The 16,942-nt window shown below is 45.1% G+C and overlaps 1 protein-coding gene across 1 annotated transcript in view; it reads right to left on the reverse strand.

Moving 5' to 3' along the window:
- Positions 1-16,942, reverse strand: part of LOC130112953 (LIM and calponin homology domains-containing protein 1-like) — a 198,714-nt gene that overhangs the window by 24,359 nt on the left and 157,413 nt on the right. Inside the window, exons 9-14 of the mRNA XM_056280502.1 lie at positions 14,284-14,718; positions 12,277-12,312; positions 8,789-8,915; positions 7,945-8,102; positions 3,656-4,148; positions 196-489 (exon numbers count right to left, since the gene is read on the reverse strand). Coding sequence (XP_056136477.1) covers positions 196-489; positions 3,656-4,148; positions 7,945-8,102; positions 8,789-8,915; positions 12,277-12,312; positions 14,284-14,718 — 1,543 coding nt within the window. The remainder of the gene's footprint in view (positions 1-195; positions 490-3,655; positions 4,149-7,944; positions 8,103-8,788; positions 8,916-12,276; positions 12,313-14,283; positions 14,719-16,942) is intronic.

The raw sequence follows: 16,942 nt of genomic DNA on the forward strand, positions 1-16,942 counted from the left end.
CAGAAGTTGCTGCGTACCGCAGTCAAATTCCTCGTGTGCATAGGCACACTTGGCCAATAAAGTTGATTCCGATTCTGATATGAATCAAACTGCTACGATGGACATGTGGACTGTTCACACACACCTTGTGAAGAGCCTGTACGGGATAAAGCTGAGCGTATGGTCATATGGTAGAAAAGGCAAAGAAGGAAATACCGTCGGGAGCGAGGTGGGCCGGGTTGGAGGGGCGCTCTCTTCTTTGGCATCTTCAGATTTGGTTTCCGCAGCTCGCTCAGTCGCCGACGACAGTGTGCGGCCCACGGGGGAGTTGTGCGTGCTGTGCGCCGGTGAGTCTGTAGACAGGGGCTCGTTTGCGTCATTGGCGGCAGCGGGGAGGGGCTTTGATGGGGAGGCTTGGCGGTGGGGAGGAGATGCCCCGTCTCGACTCTCAGGGGAGGCGGAGATGTCATTACTCTGCACCTCGCCGTTGACTCGCAGCAAGCTGTCTGCCTGAGTGTTGGCACGTCGGGTTCGCACCCACACACACACACACACACACACACACACACACACACACACACACACACACACACACAACCACACACTCTCCAATCAATTCTCATGGATTGAGAGTTGCTGTTACTACAGTACAGACAGTGAAATGTTAACAAGAAAGATGTTCAGGGGTCAGAAACAAGTAAAACTTTCATAGGAAATATCTCCCAGCATGCAGTGCTCTTTATTATTTATTGCAGTATACCCCTTTTCCGTCTTCAATGATAAAACAGACGAGGCACATCGAACAACAACAACATTCAACATAAGTTTAGTGATTTTTTTAATACTACAATTAAATCAATCCTTTTTTTTGCATTAACTTAAAAAGTATGATTTTTTAATCTAAATTCTGCCTCCAAATAAAAGGTGTTCACTGTGGGACTTCCAGCGGCCCACGCAGCCTCCTGCTGCGACCCACTCTCGGGGTTGCCAACCTTGCGTTTAAAGACCGCTGCTTCAAACAGCCATCGAGTAACGCCACAGTAAGGCGGCCGGGGCGAGCGGGCGGAAATGTAAAATAACGTGCGCAGTGGAGGAGCCGGTTTAGCCGCAGCTTAAGACACAGTAACAAGGCCGGCTGAATGCGGGTCTCCCCCCCCTCCCGCCTCATCATCTCCCACACGGCGGCCTGTGTGGGCCCTCTTTGTCTGCTGGGAGCCCACTTCACATTGAGAGCGCCCTACTTGTCAACTTCTTAAGTCAATAGGGAACAGAGGGCTCTATTCAAAGCCGGGCTGCGCTCAGACTCCCGACAAGACATTCCAGAAAAGTGCTCGGCTCAATTTAGTCCGGTAATAACCAGATAACTCCACCGTCCCCAATACTCAAAGCCCCCCCCCCCCTATAGGATCTTCATTTTAAAATCTGCCCATCTGGTGATTTTGTCTCTGAGGAGAGGAGATGGATTCTGTTTGATACTCGAGGGTCCATTATACGGCCTCAGAGCGTCTTGTCTTGTTTTCCCGGAGACGCGCCCGCCTATCTCCATGGAGGTTCTGTGGCATTCCAATGTAAATGTCAAGTGAACAGGCTGGGATTTTACCAACCGGCCTGGAAAGAAGACGGGCCGACGTGGGGCAGAAAAGACCCTCAAAACTGCTTTGCCCCCCCGACTTTGCCCACAGCAGTAGCCTACTTTTCGGACAACGTCACACCCAGAATGACGTTATCGGCCTAGGACAAGCAAAACGGTCACCTTGGTGGAGCAAAACAGTGGACTAGTTTACGGATCATTTAGTTTGGTTTGGTGACATTTCAGAAAGTCTGGCAGGCTTCTGCGGCTGCTGACAAATAGGTTTTGCTCGTGTTAGTTGTGCTTTTCTCCAACACTTACAGAAAACTGGGAGTCCACCCACCGGGTGTTATCGTCCTGTGGGTTCTTAACGGACCGACGCTGCCCGTTAAAAGTTTGGGGACACCTCGCTTTGTCAACAACAATGATGTTAAAGATCGTACAGATCCAGTCCAATGATTTCAGTTCAGTCAGACAGGATTTATAGCGTAATATTAATGTTAGGAGTCATTTATTCAGCTTCACAAGCATCATTTTAAACTCAGATGTACTTTCTTATTCCCTGTGGGGAAATTCATCCTCTGCATATAACCCACCCCGACACACCTACTGGAAGCAGTGGGCAGCCATGTAGCCAGGAGCAGTGGACCAACTCCAGTTCTTCTGTCCATTGCCTTGCTCAGGGGCACAGGCAGGAATATTAACCCTAACATGCATGTCTTTTTGATGGTGGGAGGAAACCAGAGCACCCGGAGGAGACCCAAGCAGACACGGGCAGAACATGCAAGCTCCACGCAGAAAGGACCTGGGACGGCCTCGGGTTCGAACCCAGAACCTTCTTGTTGTGGGGCAACGGTGCTAACCACTGGGCCACCGTGCTGCCCAGTTTAATTTGTTATAACTGTGTTAGCGCCCCCTCTCTGAACACTGACAATTCTCAACAGGTTGAGCTCATAAGACTCTCTGTTGATAGCTAGCTAGCTCGCTAACTAGCATGATGTTGCTAGGCAACAATTCAAAAACAGACCAACTAACAGACTGACAACTTAGAGAAAAGAAACTCCATCTTTTTTTTCTGGTGTTATTTGTATATCCCGCGTTTGCATGTTAGTTGGGAAGACCTTGACAGACTCCTCCTCCTGCGTTTTATCAGTATCTGGGTCCCTGCTTTGCCTATCAGCTTGGAAAGGACCACATTCCCACATCTGCCATAAGGGCAGTTGGGGAAAAAAAATCAACGGAGGTATTTTTTTTTGTGATATGTAATGCAATATTAAAGAATAAAAAGAGTTACGTAATTTCACCAGATATATGCAGCTTTTAATTTTCAAAGGTCAAATTTGAAGGAAAACAAGGCAGTTAGGACATCAAATAAGACTAAATTTGACTATCTGTCGGATGCAATAGAATGTTTTAGTGACCTTGCTAGATTTTGTTTACTATCAAGCAATAAGACATTTAGCCTACATGACTAACGGGCCCAATTCAATTCGTATTTTCAATGAGACTGCTGCACATGTGTACATCCATCCATTATCCAAGCCGCTTATCCCAACTGGGGTCACGGGATGCTGGAGCCTATCCCAGCAGTCATTGGGCGGCAGGCGGGGAGACACCCTGGACAGACCGCCAGGCCATCACAGGGCCAACACACACACACACACACACACACACACACACACACACACACACACACACACACACACACACACACACACACACACACACACCTAGGGACAGTTTAGTTCGGCCGATTCACCTGACCTACATGTCTTTGGACTGTGGGAGGAAACCGGAGACATGTGTATATTGTGACGTCAATTCTGATTCAGCCCTATCTGCCATCAGCTCTCTGATATCTGAGTGGCTTAAAACTTCAAACCAATTTATAGCAGTTACACTACCGCTTTTTTATATCTTAAATATATATATATTGTGTATCATATAAATTGTTGAAGGGGAAAACTAAATGAAACACACAGAAGTGAAACATAATTTATAAAATCTAAGCTATATATTCGGTGCCCGTTGGCACATCAATTTACTGTTGTAATGCTGAAGTGACAACAGGCAGGAGAATCGCAGATCAGTCTCTAGCTGGCTCACCTTGCCGGTCTGGGACTGGACATAAGGCTTGGGTGTCAGCAAAGGCACCGGTTTAGGTGACAGGGCCCGGGCTGTCGGCGGCTCGGATGAGCGCGAGCGGATCTGTGGCTGGTGTTGCTGAGAGGAGGAGGGGGAGGGGGAGGCAGCGAAATCCTCCACCCGCGCCTCCACCGTGGACGTGAACCTGGGGACGGGAGCGGACTGCTGGCGCAGGTACCTCAGAGGCCCGTCGGGGTCCATGGCCAGGGGTTCTGCAGCGGACGGGGAGGCGGAGGTGGAAAGGGCGAGGTGTGAGGGAGAGGAGGAGGAGAGGGAGGGGGGGAAGGTGGGGTCGGAAGACATGCTGCGGTCCAGCAGTCTAGGGAGCTGCAGGCGCTCGAGCACCGCCTCGCTGATGGAGAAACGCTGGGCATAGGACTGCAGCACGGCGGACGCCTCATCTGCCGACCGGGCGTTTCTGTAGGCGTCCCGCAACTCCTCCTCACGGCGTTCCCTAGTGGCAGGGGCAGGGAGGAGAAATCAGACTGCTGAGGGGAATATGAACCCACTAGAGATGAACTAATCGATATAAACCTACTAGAGATGAACTAATCAATATAAACCTACTAGAGATGATCAATCAATATAAACCTACTAGAGATGATCAATCGATATAAACCTACTAGAGATGATCAATCAATATAAACCTTCTAGAGATGAACTAATCGATATAAACCTACTAGAGATGATCAATCGATAAAAAACTTCTAGAGATGAACTAATCAATATAAACCTACAAGAGATGAACTAATCGATATAAACCTACTAGAGATGAACTAATCGATATAAACCTATTAGAGATGAACTAATCGATATAAACCTACTAGAGATGAACTAATCGATATAAACCTACTAGAGATGAACTAGTCGATATAAACCTACTAGAGATGAACTAATCGATATAAACCTACTAGAGATGAACTAATCGATATAAACCTACAAGAGATGAACTAATCGATATAAACCTACTAGAGATGAACTAGTCGATATAAACCTACTAGAGATGAACTAGTCGATATAAACCTACTAGAGATGAACTTGTCGATATAAACCTACTAGAGATGAACTAATCGATATAAACCTACTAGAGATGAACTAATCGATACAAACCTACTAGAGATGAACTAATCGATACAAACCTACTAGAGATGAACTAATCGATACAAACCTACTAGAGATGAACTAATCGATACAAACCTACTAGAGATGAACTAATCGATACAAACCTACTAGAGATGAACTAATCGATATAAACCTACTAGAGATGAACTAATCGATATAAACCTACTAGAGATGAACTTATCGATATAAACCTACTAGAGATGAACTAATCGATATAAACCTACTAGAGATGAACTAATCGATATAAACCTACTAGAGATGAACTAATCGATATAAACCTACTAGAGATGAACTAATCGATATAAACCTACTAGAGATGAACTTATCGATATAAACCTACTAGAGATGAACTAATCGATATAAACCTACTAGAGATGAACTAATCGATATAAACCTACTAGAGATGAACTAATCGATATAAACCTACTAGAGATGAACTAATCGATATAAACCTACTAGAGATGAACTAATCGATATAAACCTACTAGAGATGAACTAATCGATATAAACCTACTAGAGATGAACTAATCGATATAAACCTACTAGAGATGAACTTATCGATATAAACCTACTAGAGAGGAACTAATCGATATAAACCTACTAGAAATGAACTAATCGATATAAACCTACTAGAGATGAACTAGTCGATATAAACCTACTAGAGATGAACTTATCGATATAAACCTACTAGAGATGAACTAATCGATATAAACCTACTAGAGATGAACTAATCGATATAAACCTACTAGAGATGAACTAATCGATATAAACCTACTAGAGATGAACTTATCGATATAAACCTACTAGAGATGAACTAATCGATATAAACCTACTAGAGATGAACTAATCGATATAAACCTACTAGAGATGAACTTATCGATATAAACCTACTAGAGATGAACTAATCGATATAAACCTACTTGAGATGAACTTATCGATATAAACCTACTAGAGATGAACTTATCGATATAAACCTACTTGAGATGAACTTATCGATATAAACCTACAAGAGATGAACTTATCGATATAAACCTACTAGAGATGAACTAATCGATATAAACCTACTAGAGATGAACTAATCGATATAAACCTACTTGAGATGAACTAATCGATATAAACCTACTAGAGATGAACTAATCGATATAAACCTACTAGAGATGACCTAATCGATATAAACCTACTAGAGATGAACTAATCGATATAAACCTACTACAGATGAACTAATCGATATAAACCTACTAGAGATGAACTAATCGATATAAACCTACTAGAGATGAACTAATCGATATAAACCTACTAGAGATGAACTAATCGATATAAACCTACTAGAGATGAACTAATCGATATAAACCTACTAGAGATGAACTTATCGATACAAACCTACTAGAGATGAACTAATCGATATAAACCTACTAGAGATGAACTAATCGATATAAACCTACTTGAGATGAACTTATCGATATAAACCTACTTGAGATGAACTTATCGATATAAACCTACTAGAGATGAACTAATCGATATATACTTACTAGAGATGAACTTATCGATATAAACCTACTAGAGATGAACTTATCGATATAAACCTACTAGAGATGAACTAATCGATATAAACCTACTTGAGATGAACTTATCGATATGAACCTACTAGAGATGAACTAATCGATATAAACCTACTAGAGATGAACTTATCGATATAAACCTACTAGAGATGAACTTATCGATATGAACCTACTAGAGATGAACTAATCGATATAAACCTACTAGAGATGAACTTATCGATATAAACCTACTAGAGATGAACTAATCGATATAAACCTACTAGAGATGAACTTATCGATATAAACCTACTAGAGATGAACTTATCGATATAAACCTACTAGAGATGAACTAATCGATATATACTTACTAGAGATGAACTAATCGATATAAACCTACTTGAGATGAACTAATCGATATAAACCTACTAAGATGAACTAATCGATATAAACCTACTACAGATGAACTAATCGATATAAACATACTAGAGATGAACTAATCGATATAAACCTACTAGAGATGAACTAATCGATATAAACCTACTAGAGATGAACTAATCGATATAAACCTACTAGAGATGATCAATCGATATAAACCTACTAGAGATGAACTAATCGATATAAACCTACTAGAGATGAACTAATCGATATAAACCTACTAGAGATGAACTAATCGATATAAACCTACTAGAGATGAACTAATCGATATAAACCTACTAGAGATGAACTTATCGATATAAACCTATTAGAGAGGAACTAATCGATATAAACCTACTAGAGATGAACTAATCGATATAAACCTACTAGAGATGAACTAGTCGATATAAACCTACTAGAGATGAACTAGTCGATATAAACCTACTAGAGATGAACTAATCGATATAAACCTACTAGAGATGAACTAATCGATATAAACCTACTAGAGATGAACTTATCGATATAAACCTACTAGAGATGAACTTATCGATATAAACCTTCTAGAGATGAACTAATCGATATAAACCTAGTAGAGATGAACTAATCGATATAAACCTACTAGAGATGAACTAATCGATATAAACCTACTACAGATGAACTAGTCGATATAAACCTACTAGAGATGAACTAATCGATATAAACCTACTAGAGATGAACTAATCGATATAAACCTACCAGAGATGAACTAATCGATATAAACCTACTAGAGATGAACTAATCGATATAAACCTACTAGAGATGAACTAATCGATATAAACCTACTAGAGATGAACTAATCGATATAAACCTACTAGAGATGAACTAATCGATATAAACCTACTAGAGATGAACTAATCGATATAAACCTACTAGAGATGAACTTATCGATATAAACCTACTAGAGATGAACTAATCGATATAAACCTACTAGAGATGAACTAATCGATATAAACCTACTAGAGATGAACTAATCGATATAAACCTACTAGAGATGAACTAATCGATATAAACCTACTAGAGATGAACTAATCGATATAAACCTACTAGAGATGAACTAATCGATATAAACCTACTAGAGATGAACGACTAAAGGGGGAGGAGCTGACAGGGGAAATGCTGTGTTGGAGGAAAACCTACTTCTCCTCCACGATCTCTCTGTATGTCTTGATGCTCTTTCTTCTGGAGGAGGTGCAGCCGTCTCCCGTCATCAGGCGCTCCATCATTTTCCGCTCCTCCTCCTTCTTGATCAGGTCCTGGGACACACTCCTCCTCCGATTCTTCCACCGCGCCAGGTCCTGACACACACACACACACACACACACATTTCCATATTAGAAAAGAAGTAAGGTGTTTTATACAGGAAACACTGAACACACTCCAAACATGGTTTCATTCGCTTCATGTTATTATTGTTATTATTACCCCCCTCCCCTTTTTCTTCCCAATTGTATCTGGCCAATTACCTCACTCTTCCACCCCCTCTGCCGATCCGAGGAGGGCTGCAGACCACCACATGCCTCCTCCCATACACGTGGAGCCGCCAGCCGCTTCTTTCCACCTGACAGTGAGGAGTTTCACCAGGGGGGGGGCGTAGCGCGTGGGAGGATCACGCTACCCCCTCCCCCCACCTGAAAAGGTGCCCCGACCGACCAGAGGAGGTGCTAGTGCAGGGACCAGCATACATACCCATATCTGGACCCCCACCCGCAGACACGGCCAAACGTGTCCGTAGGGACGTCCAACCAAGCCGGAGGTAACGCGGGGATTCGAACTGGCGATTCCCAGACAACGGAACAGACCGCCACGCTACCCGGACGCCCCGGAAAATAGAAAAATATGAGGAGGGCAAGAAGAGGCCTCAACGTTATGAATGAGCGAACAAGAGCAAGAAAGAAGGTACTGACAGGATAAACAGAGGCTGGCTGGTTCACAGGGGGGACGACGACAAAGGGAAGAGGTGAGAAGGGGGGAGATCACTCACGTCCTGCCAGTGGTTGTCCTCCTCCCTCATCCTGTTGTACTGGTTGTGCATCAGCTCATGACGCACCTGACTGTGGGGCTGAAGGCCCGCCTCCTCCTCCCCACGCATGTCAATCATGCTCACACTCCTGACAGAGAGACAGATTTGGACAAAAATGACACAGTCCAGCAAACACAGCCCAACGTCGCTTTACTCACATATCAGCTCATTTAATATCAGGTAGTTTTAGTTTAGGATCCATTTTTTTCTTCCTGTCAGTCAGTCAGTCAGTCAGTCAGTCTGTCAATCCAAAAAGTATTTGGGGGCAATGAGAGAATATTATAATATTTCCATTTCTTTTCCCCCCCGTCTTTTTCTCCCCAATTGTATCCAGCCAATTACCCCACCCTTCCGAGCCGTCCCGGTCTCTGCTCCACCCCCTCTGCTGATCCGGGGAGGGCTGCAGACTACCACATGCCTCCTCCCATACATGTGGAGTCACCAGCCGCTTCTTTTCACCTGACAGTGAGGAGTTTCACCAGGGGGAGGTAGCGCGTGGGAGGATCACGCTATTCCCCCCAGTTCCCCCTCCCCCCTGACCGACCAGAGGAGGCGCTAGTGCAGCGACCAGGACTCAAACCCACATCCGGCTTCCCACCCGCAGACACGGCCAATTGTGTCTGTAGGGATGCCCCACCAAGCCGGAGGCGACACGGGGATTCGAACCCCTAGGCAACGGAGTAGGCCGAGATTCGACTCCACTCGGTTTCTACGTGTGAGCATCAAATCCTACACGGACGCTTTTAGTTTCAAAAACGGCTTCTCGACCGTCACTGAAGCAAAACACAAAGAGAACAAAGCCGACGACAACGACGGAGCCTCGGTCAGATGGGGAAATTCATTTCACGGCTGCAACAGAAAATAAACACAGCATAGATTGTGCTGAAAGAAATCTTTCGTCGTCGTTTGAATAGTGAAAAAAGCTCATTACAGCAGATATGACACTAATATGTCTCCTGTGTGGGTGTTAATATGTGTGTGTGTGTGTGTGACGTGCAAAAAGTAAGCTCTTCGTTAAAACTTTACATTTTAACGATCAGAAAGCTTGCGACAGTATGAAGCTTCCTGCAGCACTTGCAGAGGTAGACAGAGGTGGAGGTGGAGGTGGAGGGGACTCGGTGTCCCCTCCAGTAAGATGAAGTCCTACGGTTACGAGCATGCCGGTGTGGTTGGGTTCTTATAACACGGTCAGAGTGGACAGAGCGGAAGGCTCCTGGTACGTCCACTGTAATCTGCTGGGACACTTAAACATGGCTGCCATGCAAACACACACACACACACACACACACATCCACCACACTGAAACGCCCTTAACCTAACCAGGCAGTCTCCGGTGTGCCCGATGGTATTATTAACATGCACATTCCACTAGACACACGGGTAGCCTTCCAATTTTCCAACTTCATGAATCCCAGTTTATTTCTTTTTTGGAATTTTCTCCCCAATTGTATGAACTCGGCCAATCACCCCACTCTCCCGAGCCGCCCCGGTCTCTGCTCCACCCCCTCTGCCGATCCGGGGAGGGCTGCAGGCTACCACACGCCTCCTCCCATACACGTGGAGTCGCCAGCCGCTTCTTTTTACCCGACAGTGAGGAGTTTCACCAGGGGGGCGTAGCCCAGGGGAGGATCCCGCTATTCCCCCCCAGAACAGGCGCCTCGACCGACCAGAGGAGGCGCAGCTGCAGTGACCAGGGCGCACACCCACATCCGGCTTCTCACCCGCAGACACGGCCAACTGCGTCTGCAGGGATGCCCGACCAAGCCGGAGGTAACACAGGGATTCGAACTGGCGACCCCCGTGTAGGTAGGCAACAGAATAGACTACTGCGCCACCCGGACACTCCATGAATCCCAACCGATTACTCTTCTCAGTTCCACAACAATCAAACCTTATATGGCAGTGGATTTTAAGTGTACCAACTCAGAAGACAAGGCAGGAGGCGCCCTTTCTATCCAGTCCTGTCTACGGTGAGCACACATGGAGACAGGACAGTGGGAGACAGTGTGTGAGACAGGAAGGTGTGTGAGACATGCCACCGGGGAGCGCTCTGTTTAAAGGTGGATGCAATTTCCACAGTCTCCAGTTCAAACCATCAAGTAAAGCCGAGCGTGGATGTCCGGGGCTCGGACAGATTAAAAAACGTGACATGGAGTAGTGCCGGTGGGCCACTTTCTGCTCTCTCATGTCCATGAGTGTGCAACGGTAAAGACCAGAGGTCCACTTTTATATTATTGCGGCACATCGAAAAACAACCCATCTCAACAAGTAATTCAATCAAATATCAAGATGTAACATACTGCTTTGTTTTCTTCAAGTTAGTGGAAAAAAATCTGCCCCGGACCCTGAAACCGTCACTAGTGTACCTGCGCCGTCGCATATTCCGACGATAACGAAGCAGCTCTGAGAATTCTCACAAAAAAAGTCCCCCCATCTTGAAGCAGGTGAACTCACCTGGAAGCAGGTGAAGATACTGAGCAGACTGGAAATTGCAGCGAGGGCTGCAGACTACCACGTGCCTCCTCCCATACATGTGGAGTCGCCAGCCGCTTCTTTTCCCCTGACAGTGAGGAGTTTCACCAGGGGGATGTAGCGTGTGGGAGGATCACGCTATTCCCCCCAGTTCCCCCTGACCAGAGGAGGCGCTAGTACAATGACCAGGACACATACCCACATCCGGCTTCCCACCCGCAGACACGGCCAATTGTGTCTGTAGAGACGCCCGACCAAGCCGGAGGGAACACGAGGATTCGAACTGGTGATCCCCTTGTTGGTAGTTAACGGAATAAACCGCTATGCTACCTGAACGCCCTATGAGTATAAATACTTGGTAACACTTTCTATGAAGCTTGCATCTATAACGCCCTATAAGCATCTATAACGCCCTATAAGCATCTATAACGCCCTATAAGCATCTATAACGCCCTATAAGCATCTATAACGGCCTATAGGTGTAGCTATAAGTCATTGTAAGATCTATTATAACCATGTATACGCCCTAACAACACCTCATAACCACCTTTACGATACACGTCAATTTAAAACGGATTTATGCATTATAAATATGTCATCATTAGCCTGTTTATCTGTCAAATGCCATAATGCATCATAGCCAACTTGTTTTGCTGAAGTTTTGTAGAGATGCATCATGAGACTTCAGTGCTATTTCAGTCTTCAGCCATAGCCGTTAGTCACTGTAATACACATTATAGGAAAACATGGGCGTTATAGATGCAGTGGATGCTTATAGGGCATTATAGATGCTTATAGGGCGTTATAGATGCTTATAGGGCATTATAGATGCAAGCTTCATAGAAAGTGTTACCAAATACTTTAGCGGCCAGCAGAGATTTTCCCGTGCTCAACAGAAGGTGATTAATAGCTTGTTTGGATGGATGTAGTCTGGGGGTCAGGCCATGCGTGTGTGAGCAGGGGAGACAGGGACTTACTGTGGTTGGTCTGACACATGAGCTGTGTGGCTGTATCTACAGGGGGCAGAGAGGATGAAGAGAGAGTACAACCACCAATGAACACAAGTACACATCACGCCGAGGGACATGCCGTCTCGTCTACGCTAGGTTAGCTTACCGACCATGCAAAGTGAGGCGACTGCCCCGGGGCAAACCCCCGCAGGCTTCAGGTTTGCCATATGTCAATTTTGTTTGGGGTAATTTCATTGAATGAAAAATCATTTGGGAAGGTGCACAAATGACAGGGGTCTTACGAGGAGGCCCGTATCCACTCTTTGTACATGCACAATGCACAGAGAGTGGATCATCTGTCAGGGGCCCAGAGTATATTTTCGCCCCGGGGCCCCCGGCGGGTTAATCCCACCATGCATCTGTAGGAATATTCAAAACACTGCAGTGGATTCTGATCTGACATCTTCTGCTGTGATCAAATCTGACAGTTTAAAATAAATAACTGATGAGGTACGATATGATGTTTTTCTTTTTCCATTTGATGAGCAATGGTACATACACGTATGTAAATACAGCACATGGTTGCATTTGTTACTTGTGTTAAATGACACAAATCATGGAAGCAAACGTTTTTCTTCATTCACGCACAAGGGGGCGCCCCGATCCAAAACACAGCCAGCGCAGTAAACCGAAGTCAGTTTGTTCAAGCGTACGGCAATAAAAAGGGCGGTCCTCCGTGCATATGGAAACGGTATTAGTGCAACAGCTGATGCTAAACTTTCAATAAAAACAACATGCATCTTTTATTAGCAAGCGCAGAAGCGGCGTCGGGGCTGCGGCGGTCCATCGGTCTGCCGCTGCCATGCGACGGTTCACCCTGAAACCACAGCGGCCTCCTCACACAGCTGCTTTTATGGAGGTGCCTCTGTGATGCTGCAGGGGCGGGGGTGAAAAGCGTGGCCTGCGGCTTCGTCGCAGCTCGCCACAAGAAAAAGAGCAGATTTGAGGAAGCGAGGTCTCGCTAGATCAAGACCAGAGAGACCGATTTATGAGCCGGGTACTTGCCACAGGGTACATGGTAGTTAGAATTATATTTGACATATGGGGCGCTGTAGCAAAACGCACATTCGCCCTGAACTATTTTTTTTTAGTTACAGCCGAGGTCTCGGTTTCTTTTGCTGCCGCTATTGGCTTTCATGCAGTACTGGGTGTATCCCATGTTAATGACGACGAACGCTGTATGTATCTAAGGAAACGCACATGCTTGCAAAAAAAAGCAGATGAACAGTTCAGATCAACTAAGAATACAAGTCTGAGCACTGCAAAAAAACATCCATCTTTAAAACGAATTCGGCTTCTTTTGGGACGTAAGATTAGACATAACGTTTTTCTCAAAACAGGAAAAAGATCGCCAATGAGGGAAGACTAATTGATTTGTGTGAGGAGACACTCGCCCACAAGCTGGGAATGAGGCGTATCTCTGCTCCAGTATCAACACAAAATTCCTTACATACTAATTAAGTTGCACTGGAGACGAAGTGAAATCGCCTCACTCGGTTGCTTTAACCTCACGCTCAATACAACAGCCGGTCATGTAGGATGGATGTTTTTGTGCAGCGATTGAATCAGCGCCCGCTATCGTCTGAGCATCCTGAAAAGGTCAAAGGTCACTACACAAGGTTATGCATAGTCAATCAGCAATAACACGGTCAAGCTTCGTTTGTTATATGCAAATTGTCCAAGAGCGGTAAAAGAAAAATGCATCGCCGTGTCCATAAACAACAGCCAGTTTACACAATGGATCTCAATCAGCATTCACATAACAGAAGGTCATGCAACCCTTCGGGCAGCTGCAGGATGGATGCCATCCAAAAACCCGAGCGCTCTTGCCTGAGGTTGCATTGGCATGCTGCAGGGTTTTCTAAAGGATCACGGCTAATGTAATCCACTTGGGTTCAACTAAAGGTTCTGCTGCTCTCGTTCAGTGCAGCAGAGATTCATAACATGGGGTTGGGGAAGCTTGACGGAGCTCACATTGCCAGATGATCATCATCCAATCCAGACTGCCGTCTCCGCACATCACGGTTGTCACTCATCCCTGCCGCCATCTGTCGGCCCGTGTCATCGCTTGCCGACTTTCCACGGCAGCCTGCGCCGGACACTGCGGCAGCAGGCACAGGAAGGAAGTGGGTGGGACTGGGGGCGACGGCGTCGGTGGTGGCGGTTGAGCGTCTGGGTGAGGTCAGGGCTCGGCGGGCCCGGGTATCATCTCTGTCAGCGCCTGACGTTGATGACATGTTGCCGGCGCCTCCCTTCCTCAGTGCAGCACCCTCATCGTCCAGCTTCTGCGACATTCCCGCGGCAGGGCTGAGAGGACTCGCGCCAGCCGTCGGGGTCGTTGCGGCACTCGTCGAGAGGGTTGACGGTCGATGGAAGAGCTCTACGGAGCTCGAGCGAGCCGGAATACTGCTGAGAGAGAATCGGCCCGGGTTACCATCCGTCAGAGAAGGAAAACAGAGCCAAAGAAAGAGGATTGAGAGAACATCTGCCTGGTTATCGGCCAATATCATCAGACAGCGCTCCACCGCAGGAATCTAAATGTAGGCTGAGAGCACATAAATCTAAGACAACAGCACACTCACCAAGGCTCCTGTGGCTGCAGAAACATCTCCATCTATATCTCCCCATGTCACCTTGAAACCCATTTACTCTTAAAACATTCCTTCTCTTAGAACAAGCTGAAAACCATTCCAACGGGATGAGGTATTTTTCCCCTTCAGTCCAGCTACAAACATTTATATTAAACTTCTGAGTCTTTTCTGGAAGACAATGATTTAATTTTACCTGGTTTCACTTGTTTTAGCAAAAATAAGATTGTAAGACCAAACATGAGACGGTAACGCTTTATAGATGCACTTGTGACCTCTGGTGACTAGCAGTTCTCTTGATTGCCTACGTTAAACGCACTTATTGTAAGTCGCGTTGGCTAAAAGCATCAGCTAAATCAGTGTTTCTCAACCCAGTCCTCAAGGACCCCCTATCCTGCAGATTTTCTTTGCAACCCTGAATAGGTGCCTGTTTGTAGTACTTCAGCAGTGAATGTCAGAGTTTGCACACCTTGCATAATTAAGTGATGTGAGATGATTGGTCGAGTAAGTACAAGCAGGGCTGCCTATGCAGGGTTACAATGAAAATCTGCAGGATAGGGGGTCCTTGAGGACTGGGTTGAGAAGCACTGAGCTAAATGACGGTAATGTAATGTAATGTAATGCATAATAATAACTACACAAATGAAGCATTAGTTAAGTATTAGTAACTCCCGAATTCCTCATTTGTAAAGCAACTGTAAGGCAAGACATGCACCAATGGTTAGTGTGTTAATAGATGTTTTATAAATACTTAGTCATACTGCAATTCATGATTAATTCAGGTAGTTACGTACTAGTTGTTAGGTAAGTATTTTGTATGACCTCACGTAAAGTGAGGACACTCTGTACCTTACAAAGCATTACAAATGAGATTTGAAGGGCCTGCAGTACCAGGACACTCAAAAAAGTCTAAAGGATCATAACAGCCTTTAGAAAGTGTAAGTACGTGATTAACAAACTATTTACATGTAGATTTGTGCATGAATTGAAGTATTAGTAAGTCTTTATAGACATCGATTAACGCACTCACTCACCATTGGTGCATGTCTTGCTTTACAAATACTTTACAAATGATGAATTCAGTAGTAACTAATACTTAAGTAATGCTTCATTTGTGTAGTTGTTATAAAGTGTTACCCATGAGACTATACATCTTGTTAAGATGGATTTTTTTTTAATTCAAAAACACTCATGTCACAGATCGATAAATTCTCTAAATATTCTACATGAAGTTTCTTACGACAAACAACCTGCAGATACTTTGCGAAATACAACACGACTGCTAATTTGTGGAAGGCTACAAAAAAATCCTATTTAAGCATTCATTTTTTTTATATCATCTGCTAAAATCTGTGACAATCTGCTGAGGTTGTGAATTGTTTTCCGCCCCCCTGCAGTTTTTAGAGTTGCCCTGACACAAGCGAATCTATCCCGAGATTAACGGTCTTGATGACGTTGCTTGGTTTCATGAACATTTGTAAAAAACTGACAGCGTGTTACACATCAGACCCAACGCCACAGGGATTTTTGAACTTTTGGACAATGTTTGACATGGCCGACTCTCACCAATACAGCCGATAAAGGCGACATGTCGCACTGTGCGGTGCGGCGGATGCTCCAACTGGAGACGTCCAATAAACAGCTGACGTGTGTGTGATGTTCAGTATTAGGGGGAATACACCTTTAAGGACACAGGGAATTATGGGATAGTAAACAGAGCGGCTACGGGAGCGGGAAGGTAGAGGAGGGTCAGTCGGATTATTCCACGGCTAACTGAGAAACGATGTTATCATCTGTGAGAGGGAAAAGTAGGTCATTACAGTGTGGGACGGGCTGTCACGAGACTCAACGCCGGCGTTTCCATTCGTTTATACGTTTATATGCTGCAGACGGAGACAAAAACGGCTTCAACCTGCTGCCATTTTTGTGAGTTTGCTGCCATCTAAAGGTGAAAAAACAGCTATACGTGCTGGGCTGATGGTGCCCCGTGATGTAAGCATAGCAGGACAACCAGCTGCTGATAATGGCATTAGCAATGGCTCCAT

The sequence above is a fragment of the Lampris incognitus genome, chromosome 1, assembly GCF_029633865.1.
Source record: "Lampris incognitus isolate fLamInc1 chromosome 1, fLamInc1.hap2, whole genome shotgun sequence".
Lineage (NCBI taxonomy): Eukaryota > Metazoa > Chordata > Actinopteri > Lampriformes > Lampridae > Lampris > Lampris incognitus.